The following is a 20480-nucleotide window of genomic DNA, read 5'->3' as shown; positions in this document are numbered from 1 at the left end:
CAGCCTTACCTTTCAGTCCTCCTGACTGGTAACTGCAGTAGCTTTGCCAGGCTTCAGCTGTCAGCATATAGAATAAGCTCTTTCACCCACCCATCCATCCATCCATGCAAGTACAGGCTGACACTCTTTCTACAAAGACTTCAGGATAACTCACTGTAGGTATTTAACTCTTGGACGTGTTAGTACAGCTGTGCTAGACTCAGCTGCAGCACAGAACTTCACTGGCTTGCCCTTAACCCAAACACTGCACTCTTTCTTATTTCTACCTAATGGCTTTTACTCTATGACTTTACAGTCAAACCACTGGTGTCTGATCAAGAAAGCAGCCTAAGCCTTTTTCTCCCTTAAAATCTTTGCTTAAAAATACAAACACTGCCAGGTAAACACACTCATTTTTCACATTACCTTGTCTTGTGCAAGATGAGCTGTGCAGTTCAGTCTGTAAGCAAGATCTATCACAAAAGAGCCTGACTTTATTTCCTCCTCAGGAGTGCTGGGGTTTGAGTCACATGTGCTGAATCTCTCTATTACTTTTGTGCTGGCTTTAGATACCAGGAGGTTGCTCTTATACTCCACTGACATGCTAGACTTGAAGCAGCTCCAAGCAGTGAAAAGTTTCACCTAACTGTGTTAGAGGACACAGGATAAACTTTCAAAATTAGAAACAAAGCAACACTCTGAGTGTAATTAGGAACCCCCCAATATGAACAGAGTAAGTGACATGAATTTAGATGTTTTCCCTTTTGAAATAAAAGGATTTTAATGGCTTAAAAAAACATTTCTGTACAAAAACTGTTCAATGACCAGTGTTTTGCTTTCCTATGGTGACAATACTTCTGACTATTGTTCTGTTCAGCAACTCCCACAGGTCCTGCAACAGGAACTATCTCTTTGGCCAGTGGTGCTTGGAACCCCTGCAAAAGACAGTTACAGAAAGATGTTAACTCATGCTCTGAGTTCATTCAGGGCTGAACACCTGTCCTAGATAACAGTGATTCTTCTGAGAAAGGCTGATGATGCAGACAGCACCTTTCTCCCTCCAGTGCTGCCCTTATGCAGAGTTGCTCTTCTAGGATAATACACAAGGATCACACCTCATAAGCCACACTAAGTGTCTATTCAGACCAAGAACGTTAGCATTTAGCAGTACTGATATTTATCTTCCTCCCAAGCTAGGCAAATGTTTTTCCCACCTCTACTTATCTTTGTGGCCAAAGAAAGCAACTCCCACATCTATTAACACAAACGTTTTCCTCAGCATTTCAAACCTTCCACCCAGACATGTCTTTGATTGCATTAAGCCTGACTAGGCTTTTTTTTCTTTTTCTTTTTTTTCTTTAAACTGACGTCAAGCCCTGATGCAACCTCTTCCCATTAAACATGTGCTTAAGCTCCCAAAGCAATTGAGGACAATAGCTGTGCTCTGCCCATGGCTGCAGGGCACAGGTGTGACAACACTTCAGCAGAGGATCAGGCTGACAACCCACCGATCAGCTTTCCCCACCAGGTATGACATGCTTCGGTTTCCAGACTGTTGAAGTTTGTTTGCTCCAGCTCCAGCAAATTTCTGCACAGAAAGAAAAACACAACCAAAAACCCAATATAGGCACACTGAGGTACCTGCCAAAGACAGTATATTCCATGAGAGTCAACTGCTCTCACACCTCTCTACCTTCCAGGACCACGGAGCGCTTACACCAGAAGCTTTCTGGTTTAGGACTTCTTTATATGCACATGGACCGAATGCTTCTCACTAAGTGCTCTACCACTGGTCTAATCTTTAGGCACCTCTCACTGATGCAAGACCTTACCCATCTATCCAGAGAGATCTGTTCAGGTTGTCCCCAGTTCGCCCATCGGTTTCTTTTTTACCTTCTGAAACGAGTTTGAGGTGACACAGCAAAGGGATTGCACAGGAAGCTGCTTCCCACACTATTGGGCATAAACTTGCTCAGCTTCTGAAAGCTGACTTGTAATGAGTATCCAAGATGGTCCCTGGGACCATTTGCCCTCCAGTGAAATATACAGGAAGGCAGCACACACAGGAGAGGCTGAAATGCAAGAAATGAGCTTCAGAACTTTAACGCTCAAGTTTCCAATGAGCTCACGCATGGACACACCAAACACTCCATGCATGAGCACTGTGCATGGTGTACATAGGACCTTAAAGATCATCCAGCTCCAACTCTCCTGCCATGGACAGGGACACCTCCTACTAGACCAGGCAGCCCAAGGCCCCAGCCAACCTGGCTTTGAACAGCTTCCACAACTTCTCTGGGCAACCTGTCCCAGTGCCTCCCCACCCTCATGGGGAAGAATTTCTTCCTCATATCTGATCTAAATCCAGTTTCTTCCAGTTTGAAGCCATCACCCCTTGTGCAGTCACTACATGCCTTTGTAAAAATTTAGTCCCTCTCCAGCTCTCCTGTAGCCCACTTCAAATCCTGGAAGGATGCTCTAAGGTCTCCCTGGAGCTCTCTCTTCTTTGGGTTAAACAACCTCAACTCTCTCAGCCTGTTTTCATAGGAGAGGTCCTCCAGCCTACTGATAATCTTCACAGCCTCCTCTGGACCCACTCTAAAAGTTCCATGTAGGAGGGGAACCTGAGGGGATTTAGAATCTGAGGTAGCCCAAGAAAGCTTTTCCTGAATGAAATCCAAAGTATGAGTTTGTGATTGGAAGCTGCACCTCAGCACCAGGAGCTGTTAGGGAACATTCTGCAGAGCCCAGAAGTCATTTGCCTTCATCCCCAGCTGGATACCTGGTATCAGAACAATTCTGTTCCTTCTTTCATGCCATGTCCCTACCTTGCCTGTGTGAACTTGCTTGGCAGGATCAAATTGTGAAGACTGCTTTGATTTGCTGCTTCCTAAGGGAGAGAGAAGAGAAGCTGTCACCAGTTTTTTCCATAAAGAAGAGTAGTACATTGCACAGTGTTTCTGTGTCTCCCACGCCCTAATAAACACAACAGTCTCTTAAGGGCAGGAGATACTTCTGAACAGAAACTTTACAGAAGAGTCAAATCTCCTTTGCCTCCTAGTTCCTGGGGTCCAGCTAAACAGACGACTTTCTCTACAGAGAAAAGAAGCAAAATCCAAATCCACAATTCCCCTGGGGGAAAGTTTTCAGGATTTTGTTTCTGAACCAGGAAAGAGATCCCTCAAGTTAACTTCTTTTAGTATTACCCCAGTGTGAATTAAGTGCTTTGTAACAGTTTGCACTGCCTTGGCACCTCCATTCACACACAGGGCTCAGCTGGCAACGTTTTCCACAGCCTGCAGCACTCCAGCAAGAGATGCAGATCTTACCTGCAAACACTTTGAAGTTGGACTTGCTGTAATCAAAGGGGGTGAACTGCTTCGGTGCTTCCAGCTCCTCTGCTTGCTGGGAGGCTTTTGGCCGTTTCTTCTCTTGTCTTGGCAACTCCGTTCCTGTTTCACTCGTGACTCTCTCCCTCTTCTTATTAGCTTGCTCCTGCTGTGAAAGCAACCCATAGGACAGAAACAAGGGCAAATTCAGCAGAAGAGAATGAAACATTCTCCTGTGCAGGCAGGAACACCAGCATGCAGACCAACTGCCTGATGGACCTAGGCCCCAGGGACAGCTGTTGTCTATGGTGGTAAGAGCACAAGAAGAAATCACTCCAGCCCAAACTGTTTATTTCCTCCTCACAGCAGGGCCTTCTCAGATGAAAAGCTAAGTTGTCATTTCACAGGAGGCTAGAGGCTGAGATCTGCTGTAGCCCCACAGGTGGATTTGGGGGACCCTAAGCAAGTGAGGAACAGAGAAGAGCAGCAGTGGAAAGCATTCCCTACTGAAGACAGGGAGGGATGTGAAGACTTGAGCAGCACAGTTGCTAGGGGCCTGCTGCTACACATAGGGCAGAGCCACAGAAAAACTGCTAGCAAAAGACTGACATTTGGGTATTTCACAGTTACAGGGCTCATGGTCTCATTCTGAATTATGCTACAAGGGTCAAAAGGGGCAAAGGCTGGAAGTGGGGAACTCGGTGACGTACCATAGCTTGCTGACGAACAGACACAATGTTTTCTGTTGCCTCTTTATGCACCTTCTGTGCCTGGTCACGAGCAGCTATGGAAACAAACAAGCATTACTGTAAAAGCAGGAGTAAGTTGGCCAAGAGCTTAGAACAAACAAGCAAACCAGCTTGAAGCAAGTCTGAAACTAAACACAGTACAATCAATCTTAAGTCAAACAATCTCATCTGGCAGGAAATCCATCATCTAAGGTTTCCTTCTAACTGGGAAACAACTGGTGTGTACTGGGAGAGGCAGACTGGCCGGTGCATTGAGGAAGGGAAGAACAGATGTACCTGACTGCTGGGCTGCTTTCTTTTTGGTTTCATCCTTGGACTCCTTCTGTACCGGTGTCTGACTCATCAACTTCCATCGATTGCTGATCTGCAATGATAAAAGCAATTACCTGGGATCACTTTCTTTGAAGTGTTATGGCAAAAGGGAGTTTGTAAACTTGCTACCACACGCTGGTCGCAAGAGTACAAAAAGATCAAACTGGATTGTAAAAGAGATTAAGATCTGCTGCACAGGTAGAGTAAACCCATGCACTTTAGAAGTTCTGAGCTACAAACAAGCCATAAGAACAAAGGCAGATACAGACTTCAGTGGCAGTCTGTAGCTTTGACAGACAGGGAATATGCACTGGAATGGCTCCAATCCCTGCATCTTCCAGGAATACGAATGCTACAGAAACAATGAACCACAGATCCAGAAACATGTCAGGCTTCTCAAGGCTTACACTGTTTTTCTAAGAATAATCCAAGGAGCAAAAGAAATGTATTCTATATTGCTGAGGCTCCCCAAGGACAATAATCCACTTATTTGCTTCTTTCGTACAAGCTGGCAGGAAATTTTAGCATGAGTCTTACTTCATAGATTTTTGATGATGGGTCAAACTTTGCAGATTGAGAGACGTAGGCAGGGTTCTGTTCTGAGGGCAGGTACTGTGGAGAGGATAAAAACCCATTTTGCTTTAAACACAGCACATGACATTTACCTCACTGCTAAAATGCTACTTTAAAAGGCTCCAAATCACAAAGTTTCTATTTAAGAAACATTCTACAGACAGAATGAAAGGAGGAAGTTACCACAGCTATGGCCAGGAGAAACGTTTGGAAAAAGCAATTAAAAACCCAAGAAACCAAGCCCCAGCCACACATCAGAAAAAGTGGTTCCTAGTAATTTGCCACTCCAAATCTATGACAAAGTATTCTATTGTTCTGCTGATTCATTAGGAGAGTAAAATCAGCTCACTAAACTCTAGCCATAGAGATGAAAATAGGATGCAAATTAAAAAACCCTCAAAGCTGATTACAAACAAGCAATGAAAGGTCTGTTTACTATGTAGAAAAATATCCAAGAGGCATTTCAGTCAGTTTTGGAAACAAGTCCACACGTGTGTGCTTTGCAAGGACAATCTCTGCTGCAGGAAGAAAGCAGCAGCTGGTGCTGTATCAAGCTCTTTTGGATGTGCCTGGAAAACCATCTCAGAACACTGGACTAGGGCAGTTTGAGTCCCACCAGGAATGTCTGTTGGGAGCTTTTACCATTCTGAATGGATTTTCAAAGGACTCCATTATGCGCTGCGCTTTCTGCTGGGCAGTGGTCAAAGGCTTCTCACTTCCTTCATCTTCATCACATTCCTAAAAAAAAATAAAAAGGAAGAAATAACAACATGAACAATTTGGGGCTTTGGCTACTGCTATTTCATGCAGGATATTTCTCACTCTATCAAAAAATCCATTGATAGCAGCAACTCTTCAGAGAGAAGTAATTAGCTGCTGGTTTCTTAAAGCTACTTGACTTGGTTATGCTTGGCCATCTGCTTGACAGGAAGCCAGGATCATTACCATGCAAGTGGACGAGAGGAAACGGTCTCAAGTTGGACCAGGGGGACGTTTAGGTCAGACATTAGAAGAAACTTCTTCACTGGAAGGGTTCTCAAACACTGGAACAGGCTTCCCCAAGAAAGGGCTTGAATCCCCATCCCTGGAGGTGTTTAAAAGCCACCAAGATGTGGTGCTAAAGGACATGGTTTAGCACCAGGCTTGGTAAGAGTCAGACAATGGTTGGACTTAATGATCTTGTAAGTCTTTTCCAACCAAAACGATTCTCTGTGTCTGTCTCCCACCTTCCTATTACTTGCACTACTTTCACAAGTTCTTATCAGACTATTCAATTATGTTTTCTAACACGCAAATACTGACACCACCACAAACAGGTTGCTTACACTGAATATGCTCACAGTGGTGGTAGCAACAAGACATATGGACTCTGGCTGAACATCCATTGTCCTCTCACTGTCTGAAAAGAGACAACCATGTTCCAGAACTGGGGCAGGCTCTACATGAAAAGGAGACAAAATTTTTATTAGACACTTGTATATTTTACTGCTCTTTTATATAGTAAGATTTCACTGAAAGTTTCCTCAGGGCTGTTTATTTCTCCGTGCCAATGACATGGTGTGGCTTTATTAGCAGAGTTTTCAGGTCATGTCCAAATTACCCAAGGCAGAGCTGTTCTGGATGCCATCCACAGGAACACGGGAACTGTCATGTGGTCCAAAGAAGGTACTCTCCAGCTTCTGCAGAGATGCAGATGACAAACACCATTAGCACACTACTCTGAGTCTCTGGAAGTTTTCACATACTGCAGAGACACATTAATGAAAATTCCAACAAAAGGGTGAAACTCAGACACTGAATACTCTTAAGCCAGCTCACCTGCCAGAGCATGTTGCATCTAACAGCCAAAGGCTCTCTGTACAGCACCCACTGGCTAACAGAGATGCTTTACTTCATACACAAGGAGAGTAAATGACCCAACCTTAAACACTCATCTGAAACTTCTCTTCTTACAGATCAGTCAATACAGACTAACACACACAACACTGCCCAGCAGCCAGACTGTTTGCTGATGACACCTTAAGTGCTGTTATATAGTGGTCTCTAAAGTACCAATTTACAGCTGGTAATGTTGTGAGTCTAGCACAGAAAAATAATGTGAAGCTAAAGTGGAGAGAGCTGTAAAATGGATGAGAGGAAATAACTTACTAGAAGCTAGAATTCTGCAGCATGTGTTTCTGAGTTTAAGGCTTATGTCATTAGGCAACAAGTATTAAGCAGCCAGTACCTCAGGGCTGGTTAGAGGTGCTTTCTTCCTGACTCCTGAAGCGATCTCCGACTGGAAGGGAGAGAAAGGTTAAGTCACTTAAATTCACGTTCCCTATGCCTTCTGTCAGTGCTTTCAACACACTTATTACAAGCTAGCAGACTAATTATATTTTCTTCTCCTGGAGTGCTTGCATATGGACACACTTTAACACCACACACAGAAAGGACACACTCGTGCTCACAAATGGGTTTGTTTCACTCTAGGAGGAAGACTGCACTAACACCAACATGCTGACAATATATTTTAACTAATGAACCTCTCACACCTAGAGGCATTTTTGCTTCACCATAGCTGTAAAAGATTTATGAATTCATTTACATGGCCAAAAAATTCCACAAGGTCCAGTTCTTCCTCACACATTGAAATATGATGTGCCTGCTCTCTCACTGTTCTGTTCTCCAGGAAACTACGATGTCTGTCAGCCAGTAGACAACAGACAGGCAATTAGTTGCAATATATCTCTCTGATCTCATACAGAACACTATATTCACAGTGTTCAAAAAGCAAACTTCAGCACACACATCACCACAGGTCACCATTTAGCTCCAGTCCCTGGCTTATGGAAAGCAAGTGATGAGTCTCTTGTGTGGTACAAGCTACTCCTACCTTGAGAAGAGGCATCTCCCGGGCCTGCTGAATGAGAAGATGCAATTCATTAATCTGCTGGCGAACTAGTGGTGGGATGGGATTACAGCAGGCAATGATGCCCTGGGGTTCTCTAAAGAGAGAGGAGAGAAATGCAGTGTGCTGTATTTACGGCCAGGTTAGGCATTTGCATTCAAAGGATGTGCAACCAGATATAACCATGGTCCTAGCTGTGACAGAGAAAGGCAAGTCAGATTCATCTGTCAGACTTCAATGAGAAATTCTGTACCAAGCCTGTGCAGAGAAGGAGAAACCATTAACTTAACTCTCCTCTCACTTACCTTCTCTGTGGTCTGTCTGTCCCCACCCTCGTTTCATTCCTTGTTCAGTATTCATCTATGGAAACCGAGCCCAGCAGTGGACTTGGGCTTAAAAATGCATTTTGATTGTTCTCAAGTACAGATGTTAGATGGTGAGTGCCAAGTGTCACATAAAATTGGGTGTTCTAAGGGATCTGCCCCTTCCCCCTGCCTCCCAGTTCCTTTAGGAACTGAAAATAGTCCAAATAAAGGCTATGAGGGAACTCATCCCTCTCTTGCTCTCTAATACCATAGGAATCTCAGTGGGACATGTGATATACAGCAATGCAAAGGAATGTGTTTAGTAGTGGAATAAAATCAGAGAGATGTGTCCCAGAAGAAGCCTTCTGAAGGACTGCTATTTATTTCTCTTCCAAAGTGAACAACTATAGAGAAAAGCAGTACTGACAACTGGAAGGAGGGGACCAGCTGCAGAAGTAATTACACACTAGGAAACAACTCATGGGATATTAAAATCAAATAAGACTCCTCAAAGGGTGAACAAAACTTACTTGGGCAGCTCCTCTGCTATCTTCAGTAGCATGTGATTTGGTAGCACATATCTACAACACAAAAAAGTGGGGTGAATGTAACAATGTTAAAAACTTTTACAAATACCTTCCAAGTGCTCAAGTCTGGCCCAGTAACAAGGTCTGAAAACTTAAAAGTAAATTAAGTAGGTCTGATCTAGATACTGGTAAGAATTTACTGGTACTGTAACAGGATTTCTGTGTAAAAAGTAGCCTGAGGTTGTACATGATTAGTCTGTGCACTGATTTCTACAGGTATCAAAGTGGTTCCACCTCAGGGCTGGAAGGGACACAACCCAAGAGACTCACTGAAGTATTAAGACAGTGCCTGTAAGGAAAGACTTCCTACCCTGTGCTCTCATCCTCTTGACGTGCCATCTTGTCTCTCCACGCAAACAGTAACCTAAATGCTGCTAGCTGCTGTGTGTTGAGATGCTTTTTCTGCCTCCTGTACAGCTCAAGGTAGGATTCATCTGAAAAGAGGGGCTTGACATATTTCTGGGCAGGAAAAAACAGAAACACTCATGATTGGAATCAGATTTGTGCTTTCTAGTACACCTTGCTTCACAAAGTCTCACCTTGACAAATTAATTCAGGTATTACTTGTCTTTTACCCTAAAGTAGTAGCCTATTCTTGAAGAACACACATCTCATACATCTTTAGGGGAACAGATTTCCAGGAGCAGCTTTAGACATACAGTATCTTCAAGCTTTAGTACATTAGACAAGGCCTACTTTCAGTGACAATATGTTCCACAAACACAATAGAATTATTTCATAACACAATTGCAGCTAGGCTTTGAACTTCTAGGAACATCCAGCAGAACTGGAAAGGTAACAGCTCTCTTGGAAAAGATATACCTGAAAGCACTGGGAGGGTGAGGAGTGCTAACATTCAAAAAACAGGAAGACAGCCTCTGAATCTGAGGATTTTAGCTAGCAAACAAGTGACTGCACACAACTGAGTCAGAGTTGATACACCCGCTTTCAGACAACCTTGTGTCTATGCAACAGAGGCAGAACAGGCAAAGGGCTTCTTGTTCTACTAAGCCCATCCTTTGATTCAGGTAATCCAACCAGGTGAAGCTATACCTTCAGGCAGATGTCCCTGCTGCGCTGCCACACCACCTGCAACTGTGTGGGCTGCTCGTTGCCTCTCTCCCACAGGGCCTCTCTCACTTTATCATAGATGTAGAGCAAGTAGTGGGTGTCATCACGGGCATAGCGAATCATGTCTGCTGGCAAAGGGCTAGAGAAAGAGACAGAGTTACACTGAGATGTTCTAGCTGTTCCACCAGACTGTCACTTTCCTCTTGCATGGCCTATTAGGGCAAACTGCACATAAACCATTCCAAGAACTAATAGGACAACTTTTCTGTTTCCTCACTGAAGGCTCTTGGGTTGAGCAGCAGTAACATGCTGTGCCCTCTGCAGCTTGGTTGGCACCATGTTCTTGTGCTACAGAGCAGGACAGCTGTGGAACTAAGTCAGGTGGCAGAACTGCTTGCTATGTTTTTTTGTCAGAACTCTCCTGCCTGCAGAGCCTACATAAGTAGACCTGGGATCTCTGTGGTGTGCAGAGTCCATCTGCACAGCCAAGCTCACTGCTCCAAGGGCACACTGCTTTACCTGCTGCAGTGGGGGCTCCAGACGAGCAAATACTGACTTTCTCCATAATACTGCAGTGGTTAAACACTGCTCCTAAGAAATGAGCTTCCAGGAGCTCATCACCTCTTCTTTACTTAATCTTCCCTGACCTTCCCAAAAGAACCCACTTTCTAAAGAAACACAGGGAAAATATGACACTCACAAAAGAACTAAAAGCACAGCCAGGTAAATGCTGTGCTTGCTCACTCTGAGACTAACCTACAACTGTGGGGATTGCAACTAGAAGGATGCTCCTCTCTAAGAATACAAATAAGGATAAGTGCTACCTGCAGCTCCAGCCCATTAATGGGGTCAGTTTTTACCGTATCCTCCAGTCAGCCAGCTGGTACTGCTTGTCAGCATCAACATTGCAATACAGCTTTAGTAGGTGCTCCAAGGAATGCCTGCCAAGATTGAGGAGACGAGCGGCTTGGTGAGTATCAAACATGTTCACCAAGTACAGACCAAAGTCTTTTTGCAGCCACTCCACATCTGAATCAGCACCATGAAGAACCTTGAAAAGCAAAACAAATTGAGAAAGGCATGAAGAATATTTCTTCTCCAGGCTGGCAGTGCTATGGTTTCAAATTCACGTGTCTAGGACCAGATTTGTTTTATCTCTGTCCTTCACTCTTAAGTGCAGAACTACTGCTTGAATGCACTTGGCAAGTAACTCCCCACTTAGATAGGGGAAACAGGCACATGAACAAATTACAATGAAAGCAGAGCCAAGTGACCAGTACAGAGCACACAATGTGCTTTTAAGTATAATAAAGCTGAAACTAAGACAAGAGAATGGAATTCTGCTGGTGAAGTGGTGAGCTTGGCAGCTGACCTTCACAATTGCAGGGTCTGTGAAGGTCTCGTTGAGAATGTTCATCTCGCTGCGCAGTTCCAGTGTGTCGATGATGAAGTCTTCTGTTCGGGTGGAAATCTGCATCAGGCAGGTCAAGCCCAGGAAGCTCCTGTAGGAATGATGCTGAAAAACAGGAAGGAGAGATGTAAGCTAGGATCTATTACAGAAGTAATACTATAAACCAAATAGCACTCGAAATGAAGAAAGAAAAGTAAAAGAGGACTTCTTCAAGAAAAAGACAATTGGATAAGCAGGTTTGGGTTTTGCAGCCACTGACATAGCCTAAAACCCCATGGGTGAACAGAAAGAAGATCAAAATCAGTACTACCACTGGAACCCTGTAATATTGACACAGGTTAATTCAGCCTGCTAGATACTATCTGACAGGTCAGTGGCATGAACTGCCTTTACATGCCAGAAAGCACAATGAGCAGGAGAAAGAAGCCTACAGACTAGAAGAATACAATGGTCTCCCAGGTACTGACAGTACACATGTGACTTTTGAACAGAAAATGTCATTACCTCCAAGTCCAGGGCAAATTCTTTACAGTTCATGAGCTTTTCATTTAGCTCTACCAGCTCATCCAGCGTGGTAACAAAATGGCAGGGTGTTTCCTCCATGGGCCTGTACATCTGGAAGAGCAAATTATCAGGCATGGAATGTTCTCTGTCAGTTCCCACCCCCGACTTCCACTCTCAACTCTGAGATTCAACAAGTACAGGGTCTGTAAAGTTACTGCATCTGCAGAAGATTTCAATTAACATGGGCACCAACCTGGGGTTCTGGTTTCTTCAGAACTCCATCTGGTGGAGAAAAATGTTCCAGTTCGTACTGGTAAGGGTGAGCAAACCTGCCGAAATCAGGAAGACAGGCACAGACTAAATTTCAGTCGTCTTCATGAAGCCAGGGCACAGAGACTTTTGAGAGCTATGGCAGCTCCCCTACTGAGCGAAAATGTTGTCTCTTAGTAAGCAGAGGTTTAAAACAACTGCAGATGTCTACAGCAAATCACACACAAAGTAGTGTGCAGACACAAACACATGCAGAGCCGTTACATGTGAATAGCGTCAGCACAATGGGACCACACAAGTGCATATCTACCAACGGTACTCAAAGCACCTGGCTGTCAGTTTCATTTCTTACATGTCTTGCTCAGTTTGCTGTGTCCTCTGCTGGTGTATGAAGTCTGCCAAAGCAGCTGGCACATCCAGGTCCTCAGGGCGCTCCTTTCGTTCCCGTCCACTTTTTGTGAGGGCTGAACAACCAATATGGAACAACCTGGCTGAGCCCCACACATAACATGTTCTCAGCCCACTACTCTCTCCTCTCCACCCACCACAAGATCCTATTAGAATCATAAAGTATCAAAAAAATCTTAACAATTCAGACTTGCAGCTTTTGCTGTCAGTGACAAGTCTGTGACTAGGTTTTACCAGGCTGCTGTTAAGCAAGACACAAGGTGGTTTTGCTCAAGAGCTTGGAAGGACATTGAAAAACCTTCCAAAAAATGTTTCAATCATTTCCAGTTACTGAAAGCACAACCACCTCAGTGCAGACTAAAGATGAATCACCAGCAGAATGACATGTTGTTGAGACAAGGTGTTATGCTGGTGGCTTTGATAAAGCCCCCAAAGCAAAAGCAGGTCTGACCATAATGCTGCTGCTCTCAGCTGAGGAGGTAGAAGTATCTGTAAAGCAAATTAGACCAGTCCAGACCACTTCTGGTGTCAGAGTGACTCTCATCATGGATGTTCAATGTTGGCAAGGAGAATCTGTTTGGAACAGATTATCTACTGTACACCAACAGCAAAATGCTGTCTGCTGACCTACCCTTGTGTTACATGCACATCAACAACAGTCACAGAGCTTACTACACCTGCATGGTCAATACCTCCTGCTGGTGCTCATTCTTAGTCACCCATTATTTTCTAGACTGTGAGGACAGATTTGAGTCAGACTCTCAAGAGGTTACCCAAGAAAACATAAACCCCTTACCTTGAGGCAAAGGTTTCAAAGCATTTGGCTTGATAAAAAGTTTAGGTACAAAGGGAGTGTTGGAATTGTCAATCTTCTCCCGAAACTTAAGCTGTGGCCGAAGGATGTTCTTGGCGTGAAGCAGTCGGAAAGTTTCAGACTGAGTTTTCTTGTGGGAATCTCCTGCCTATTTCAAACAAGGGCAAACTACAGGTAAAACTCAGCTTTCTTAACAGACATTCAGAGCTGCTTTTAACTCAGCCTGACCCAACATTCAGAGAAATAAAGCAATACTCCAATCTCAAAACTAAGCCACCCTTTGCACTAAGTCCAGCACCTGAGACAGAAAGTTTTCTGAATCAGGATCCCAGATTCCTATGAATAAGACAAAGCAAGGCTGTTATGTGTGTGAAACTGAAATGACAGGTGAAAGCACATAGACTCCAGAGGCAAGTCTGAATAAACAGGGAAAGGAAAAAAGCCTGACAGAATATTTAATTACTCCACTGGAAAATCAGGAGTGCCATTGCTCTAGGAAACCCAGCAAACTGAGCTCCAAGGCCTCACCTTCCGGTTCCAGCTGGAAATGATGGTCTGTGGGGGCTGTAACCCAGCAGGAAGGATTGGTTGCTGGTTTTTGTTCACTCCTGCTGCTTCATCCAATAAAATACCCTAAATTGCAGAAACGTGAGGTGAAAACCAAGCACCTGTTAAATTACTTTGGTCACCCACTCTAGCTAGACTGAATAAAGTCACACAGGTAGATACCTCCACTGTCACTACACCAAATTCTGTTGGATCCCAACAATTCTCTACGTCTACCAAGACTAGTGCTAAACCATGTCCCTCAGCACCACACTTCTGTGTCTTGTAAACACTTACAGAATCATAGAATGCACTGATTGGAAGAGACCTCTAAAGGTCATCTAGACCAACACCCCTGCAGTAAGCAGGGATACCTCCAACTAGATTAGGTTGCTCAGAGCCCCATCAAGCCTGATACAATCAATGTCTCCAGGGACTGGATCTTCGCCAACTCTATAGGAAATCTGCTTCAGTGTTCCACCACCCTCATAGTAAAGAGCATATGCCTAATGTCCAATCTAAATCTGCCCTTCTCTAGTTTAAAACCATTGAGCCTTGTCCTACTGATTCCAGGGATGGGGATTCAACCACCTCTCTAGGGAGTCTGTTTCAGTGAGAATCCTTTCATTGAAGAAGTTTCTTCTAAGATCAAATCTGAGCCTCCTGTGGTAAAACTTGAGGCCACTTCCTCATGTTTGTGAGGCTTGTGTACCAAACTGTATTTGGTTTCCTCACAAGTCATATATCACCCTCCCTCCCCTTTAGACCATAATCCATCTACCTTAGCTTCTGTACTCCCTGCCCCAGTACATGAAAATATTTTTTAAATAAAAAGGAAAACCACCAGAGTGCAGAAAACACTAAATGCAACTGTGAAAACATTACTGATGAAATTCTTGCAATGAAGAGTAATTTGTGGCAACTAAACAGCATCCAGAACTAATCTGCTTACCACTCTTTCAAGAATGACATCATTGGAGTCAACCAGCATATCAAATTTATCTTCCAGCTCTGTCACCTTGCTGCGATCTTTCAGGTGGCTACGACAGCCATGGTATTGCATCACCGTGCTCATGCTTGCAAGAGAGCAGAAGAGCTATTAGCAGTTTAAAGCAGACATGCTGAATACTAAGCCATCCAATTTCCTTCAACTTTCTAAGTCTTCAATGTTCCAATCAAATGCAATACCTATAGATGACAGTACAGGAGCAGCAAACAGCAGAAACACCTCTGCAGCATTAAATGTTAAACCCAATTTCCTACCAGCCACGTGACTTTTAAAATACATAGCCTAATGTGTTTTTGACCAGCCTGTGCTCTGCACAGCTCTTTCTCCAAAGCCTTATACAAACCTCTCTTCTAAAATTGTTACTTAAACTGTCAAGTGCTAGAAAAGTAGCTCAAATTAGGCATGTGAAATAAAACAGCTAATCCACAGCAATTTTAGAGGCCCTAAAGAAGAGTGCTACCTTCTGGTTTGGATTGGAAGCCATTAGCAAGGGCCCAGAGCTGCAAGAGAATCCTTACCAGCGAAGGAGATGATCACCCTGCGTTTCACAGTACGCCCGGAAGCCAGGGAAGCTTCGGTAGAAGTCATACTCATCACCAGGCTGAGGAATCCCATTAGATGCCTTTGTTGCAGCTACCACTGTGCCAAGAGCATACTGTGCAAGAATACCACGTTATTACCATTTGTTCACTCTTTCCTTCCTCTGTTTACCCAGGATACCATTTGGTAGAACTGCATTTTGCCTTTTGTGTTTAACCTGCATGGTTCTAACATCATGGAGCTTTCAAACATGAGTAAGTCTACAGTCATTTAGTTCACACCATCTATTTAGAGACCTTTTAAACGATGGTAAGCTAATTAGGCTTAAAAATCAGTCTAGTGCTCAAGGTCCAAAAGAAAGATTGTTAAAACAGCAGCAACACCGATTATTACTTTATTCTATTAACAAAACCCAACCCTGCCATGCTCCCTGCTCCAGAAGCGGCGGGCGTTCCCTTTCTTGGAAGCAGCGGTGTGCACAGGTGAAACACAACGCTGATGGTGTTGAAATAGGGGCCATGCCCACCGCCACGCGTCCAGCAATGGCACTCGCTTTAAGGACTCGGGCCGGAGTGGCGCCAAATCCCCACCCAGGGACGATGCCCTCACGAACCCGCGACAGGAGGCCTGAGGGCCAGGCAACAACAGGACCTAAGCTGCTGCTCTACCCCCCGGCCCTCGCGGCAGCGGCCCGAACTCTCCCTGCTATCCCCTTCCATGAGGGGTTCCTCTCCAGGGGTACCTTCTCAGGGTTGGGGTCCCTCAGGCACCCCATAGAATAGAACTACAGTTCCCGGCATGCCCCGGGCCGCCCACGGCCCGCCGGGAGCGGTAGTGCACAACGCCCGCCCAGCTCCCCCAGGCCCCGCCGCCGCGCACCTTGACGAAGGCGTCAGCATCGTCGAAGCCAGGCAGCACGGCCGCCACGCTACCACCCTCCGCGGGTCGCCCCGCCGCTCCGCAGCCCCCATCCTGCCCCGCGGTGCTCTCCGCCGCCGTGTTGCCGCTCTCCCCACCGGCGGTGGCCGCCATCTTATCCCCGCAGCCACGCGACACTCACGGTATCGCGAGAACGAGACAGGCGAGGGGCGGGAGGACCGCGCCAGGGCTACCCTCTGGCGCCCCCAGGCGGCCTGGCGGTACAAGTCCCTGGGTGAGCAGACATGCGTGAGGGGATGCTGAGAGACACCCCTCAAGGTTTAAACGTTCCACTTCCCACACAGCACCCACCAGCGTGGCCCAGGGATTGCCCATTGAGTACTCTCCATGACAGTCACACCAGTGCCTGGAAAGGGGCCAAAGCCCCTGACTGCCATTGCCAGTTCCCATTTTCAGGGTGCACTACAGGGACAAATTGCAGGGGGAGCCCATAGAGCCCCGGTGCGGACCGTGGCACACCCAACGCTATCCCTTGAGCTGTGGCTGTGCACCTGAGACCAAGAAAATTGATGTTCTTACCGTGTGGATGACATCACATCTGCTGGAAACTAAAATGCAGGGGCTGACTTCAGTCAGTCCTGGTTAATTTTGCCTCCAGCTGCTATCAGAAGAGAAATAGAGCCAACCACCTGAACTGATGTGGAAAAAGACAAGTCAAATCCATGCCAACTGCAAACTTCAATAAATAAAATTCTTAATCTGCTTCCCTGTCTCTTCCCAGGAAATACTTAAGAATAAACAAAACCACAGGCAAAATGTTAACATTTTTGGTGTAATTTATTGGCACAAAAATATTCAAATACAACATGGCATCTAAACATGGCTACTCTGTTGTATTTTGTGCATTGTTTTTAATATGTTTTAATTCATATATCATGACTTTCTCTTCACCCTCATGTTTAACAGCCATTCTTTCCCATTTCAAGTTATGACCAGTTCTACCTCCACCTGCCTGCTATGCCAAGCACTAACTTCCCCTAGTTATTTCCCCATACAGCTTTTTAATCCAGACACAGGGAAAGTTCCCAAGTGGTATTTCATTTGTATCCTGCATCCAGTTTGCCACCGATCAGTCTGCACAGAGGCACCTGACTTTGCTCAAGAACTTCAGTTCTGGGTCTGCTCCCATATCCTGAGCCAGTTTAGAGCATAACTCCTGCAGAGCTATAATGAGTAGATATCCAGCCTCCAGTTTTGGGACAAGAATCGAGTTTGAAAACAAGGTAACAGGATGAAACGATGGTAAAATCCTGCCTCACTTCTCTTTCTTTCCCATTATCCAGCTCACCTCCTAAATGAAGCCTCCTGCACAAGTGCACTGAGCTCGCTGCAGCCACTCCAACAGGACTGACCAGGGCAAGAATTAATCTGCAAATGACTTGGTTACATTGCAAAGGAAGTCAAAACCCGTATATTGTTATTTTCATGTATCACCAGCTCCCCAAAGACCAAGTGGAACCGTAGACATCTGTGGTACAATCAGTCTTCACTGTCCTGGAAACCCACATCAAGTGTTGTGTTTCAGACAGCTTTGTGTTTTTTCCAACAGCAGCTATACATTGGCTTACACCAACTTTTAATATACAATAACTCTTTTCATTTACATTGCAAAATATTTGACAAGGGCTGTATTTCAGTCCAATGCTCAGTTTGTGTTTGTAGAAGAGCAAGTTTGGAGTGCAAAAGCCTCCAGAATAAAAGACTTGTAGATACTTTGGAATCTTCTGTTACCAGAAAGGACACCTAAAGGAAACAAAGACATCGTAGTGAAGCTGACTTGCATAGAGTTTCACAAAAGCAACACTGAAAAGGCCTGAGGTTCCCTACTAACTAGGTACCCTTTCAGTGCAGAAGTTGACAGGTGATCTCACTGAATCACAGAATATTAGGGGTTGGAAGGGACCTCAAAAGATCGAGTCCAATCTCCTGCCACAGCAGGATCACCTAGAGTAGGTCACACAGGAACACATCCAGGTGGATTTTGAATTCTCAATTGAAGGAGACTCCACAACCTCTCTGGGCAGCCTGATCCAGGACTCTGTCACCCTCACATCACTGAGCAGAGCCTGGCTCCGTCCTTCCAACACTGCCTCACATCTTTATCAACATGAACAAGGTCACCCCTCAGGCTCCTCTGCTCCAAGCTAAAGCTCCAAGCTCCCTCAGCCTTTCCTCACAAGGAAGATTTTTCCACTCCATCATCTTTGAGGCACTTTCAAGCAGTTCCCTGAGGTCCTTCTTGAACTGAGGGGCCCAGAACTGGACACAATACTCCAGATGTGCCCTCAGCAGGGCAGAGCAGAGGGGGAAGGAAACCTCTCTAGACCTACTAATGACAGCCCTTCTAATACACCTCAGGATGCCATGGGCTTTCTTGGCCACAAGGTCACATTGCTGGCTCATGAAGAAGAATTTCTAAGTTTTTTTCCAGCTAACTAATGTTTAAAAGCACTGAAAAAAATCCATTTTCTTAAGCATAGTCCCAAGTTAGCTAACTCTATATGTGACAGTAAATTGTTCAATTTAAAACATGTGGGGCTTCACTTATTGCAAACACTCAAGATGTTGAAGCTGATTGTGGTTTAAATGCTCTAAAGTCCCTGACACTACTTATCACAACTTTCCTCCAGAGGACTGTCTATAGAATCTGTCACAGGCTTGCCAGAGCAGATGCAACACGTGGTAGTGCTCCTACGCATCCCTAACCACACAAGTACCATTTTCTTTGGCTGTTCTCTGCTCAGATTATTCAGAGAAGAATTTTACAAGGTTATCTGAATGACAAACTCACCATCCAATGTAGCACTGGCACAGATTCTCATGAGAAGTAGCTTGCTTAATGAGCAGTTCTACTTGAGTGGGTACATCAAGAGTTTCATCATGAGAGAAGTCTCGACCTTTGAAATGAAAGGGGGGGAGGGGGAAATCCATAAATGGAAGTCACAAATCATATAACATAACTTGCTCTGGGTGACAAGTTAAGGACTGAGAGGACTTTAAACTACCTTTCCCTTTTCCAAACACAGGGAACCTCTAAAGGCTTTCATAGCCCAGAACTTGGTTTTGCCTATTTTTATGGCTTCTTCCTTTTACATTCTCCAAATAGCAGATAAACCAACAACAGACAAATTTCTAGTAGCTGGAATCTTGGTCCTAATCCCTTCAAATATGCTATTTGGCAGGTGGAAGATAGCTCCTTATAAAGATTAAGAGCAGAAATTTTCACAACTAAAGGCTGCAATTGTAAAGCATTACAATAGAAATTCAACTTCCACTAACAAGCTAAAAAGTGCAAAAAGAAGCCCGATTAGTTACAAACACTTCTGTACTTCATAAACCAGGCTCCTTTGTCTCTAACTTGCAGGCACCAGTGCCTGGGTGTTAGACAAAACCTCGTCCACTAAATCAGAATGTGTTAAGTTCAAGGATTAACACAAAACACAAACACTAGAAGCAGTGCTGAGCCATCTCACAGGATTTTCATCTTACATCAAAACATGCTCACCAGTGAGCTTGTCTCGAACCCTGTTGATGATTTGAATTGCCTTCTTGTTTAGAGCTTCTGGCTTCACCAGACCATCTCCTACTAAAAGGCAGAAGGAAGAAAGAGAATTAGAACTTCATCTGAACAATAAAAGCATTTGTACTGCTGTTACATTTGCCCTTCCCAAATACCACAAACGCCATTTTTAGAGCAAATCCAGTTACCAGTACATTTTCTGTCGCTTTGTTTGGAGTTGAAAGCACAGATTAATTATAGTCCTCATTTATGCTGACAAAGAAGTGCATCTGTCCCATCTCAGGTAATTGTATCTGGGTGCCAATGGAATTGTCTGATTGAAGAATCATTTCTCCATCAGTATAGAAACAACAATGAAACTTACTGAAGGAATGGATAGATTCAGGCACTGTGGTCCCAGTTTTCTTATGGGCTGTCTCACCCAACTCCACACTGTCCAACATTTCTGTTGAAAAAAGCATGAAAATGGAAAAGCTCAAATGTAAAGCTGAAAAGCAGATAAAGCCAACAACTGCTAAGATTCAACACAAAGCTCTCAGTGTTCAGATGAATCCTTGCAGGTTTTGCATGCTGATATTTGGTAGCTAAATAAATAGTTGTAATTTATCAGTTGTACCTTGGACTACCTCAGTTCCTATGTGCTCCACTTCCAGCCCTAAAGCTAATGACAATGAGCTGTTTATCAGCCTACTTTTGAGAAAGGGACTGAAAATATCTACCCAGT

At 44.6% G+C, this 20480-nt stretch overlaps 2 protein-coding genes across 2 annotated transcripts in view; both read right to left on the bottom strand.

Moving 5' to 3' along the window:
• Positions 1 to 737: 737 nt before the first annotated feature.
• Positions 738 to 16388, bottom strand: EXOSC10 (exosome component 10). The gene is made up of 25 exons (XM_009906835.2): positions 16177 to 16388; positions 15276 to 15412; positions 14701 to 14824; positions 13731 to 13835; positions 13185 to 13350; positions 12333 to 12444; positions 11964 to 12039; positions 11711 to 11821; positions 11168 to 11311; positions 10656 to 10846; positions 9778 to 9934; positions 9035 to 9183; positions 8668 to 8718; positions 7818 to 7929; positions 7170 to 7220; positions 6543 to 6621; positions 6268 to 6380; positions 5585 to 5680; positions 4907 to 4981; positions 4334 to 4421; positions 4019 to 4092; positions 3309 to 3477; positions 2808 to 2869; positions 1488 to 1567; positions 738 to 914 (listed from the first exon to the last, which is right to left on the bottom strand). Exons 1-25 carry the CDS (start codon positions 16327 to 16329, stop codon positions 884 to 886), a joined length of 2706 nt encoding a protein of 901 aa, XP_009905137.2. The 5' UTR covers positions 16330 to 16388; the 3' UTR covers positions 738 to 883.
• Positions 16389 to 17007: 619 nt separating this feature from the next.
• MTOR (mechanistic target of rapamycin kinase) overlaps positions 17008 to 20480 on the bottom strand; it is a 62911-nt gene continuing 59438 nt past the window's right edge. The window contains exons 52-55 of the mRNA XM_009906757.2: positions 20121 to 20201; positions 19742 to 19822; positions 19028 to 19133; positions 17008 to 17979 (exon numbers count right to left, since the gene is read on the bottom strand). Of these exons, the coding sequence (XP_009905059.2) occupies positions 17964 to 17979; positions 19028 to 19133; positions 19742 to 19822; positions 20121 to 20201 (284 nt within the window). The 3' untranslated portion in view covers positions 17008 to 17963. The remainder of the gene's footprint in view (positions 17980 to 19027; positions 19134 to 19741; positions 19823 to 20120; positions 20202 to 20480) is intronic.

The sequence above is a fragment of the Dryobates pubescens genome, chromosome 33 (assembly GCF_014839835.1).
Source record: "Dryobates pubescens isolate bDryPub1 chromosome 33, bDryPub1.pri, whole genome shotgun sequence".
In the NCBI taxonomy this organism is placed as follows: Eukaryota; Metazoa; Chordata; class Aves; order Piciformes; family Picidae; genus Dryobates; species Dryobates pubescens.
This window is presented reverse-complemented; position numbering and strand designations above follow the sequence as displayed.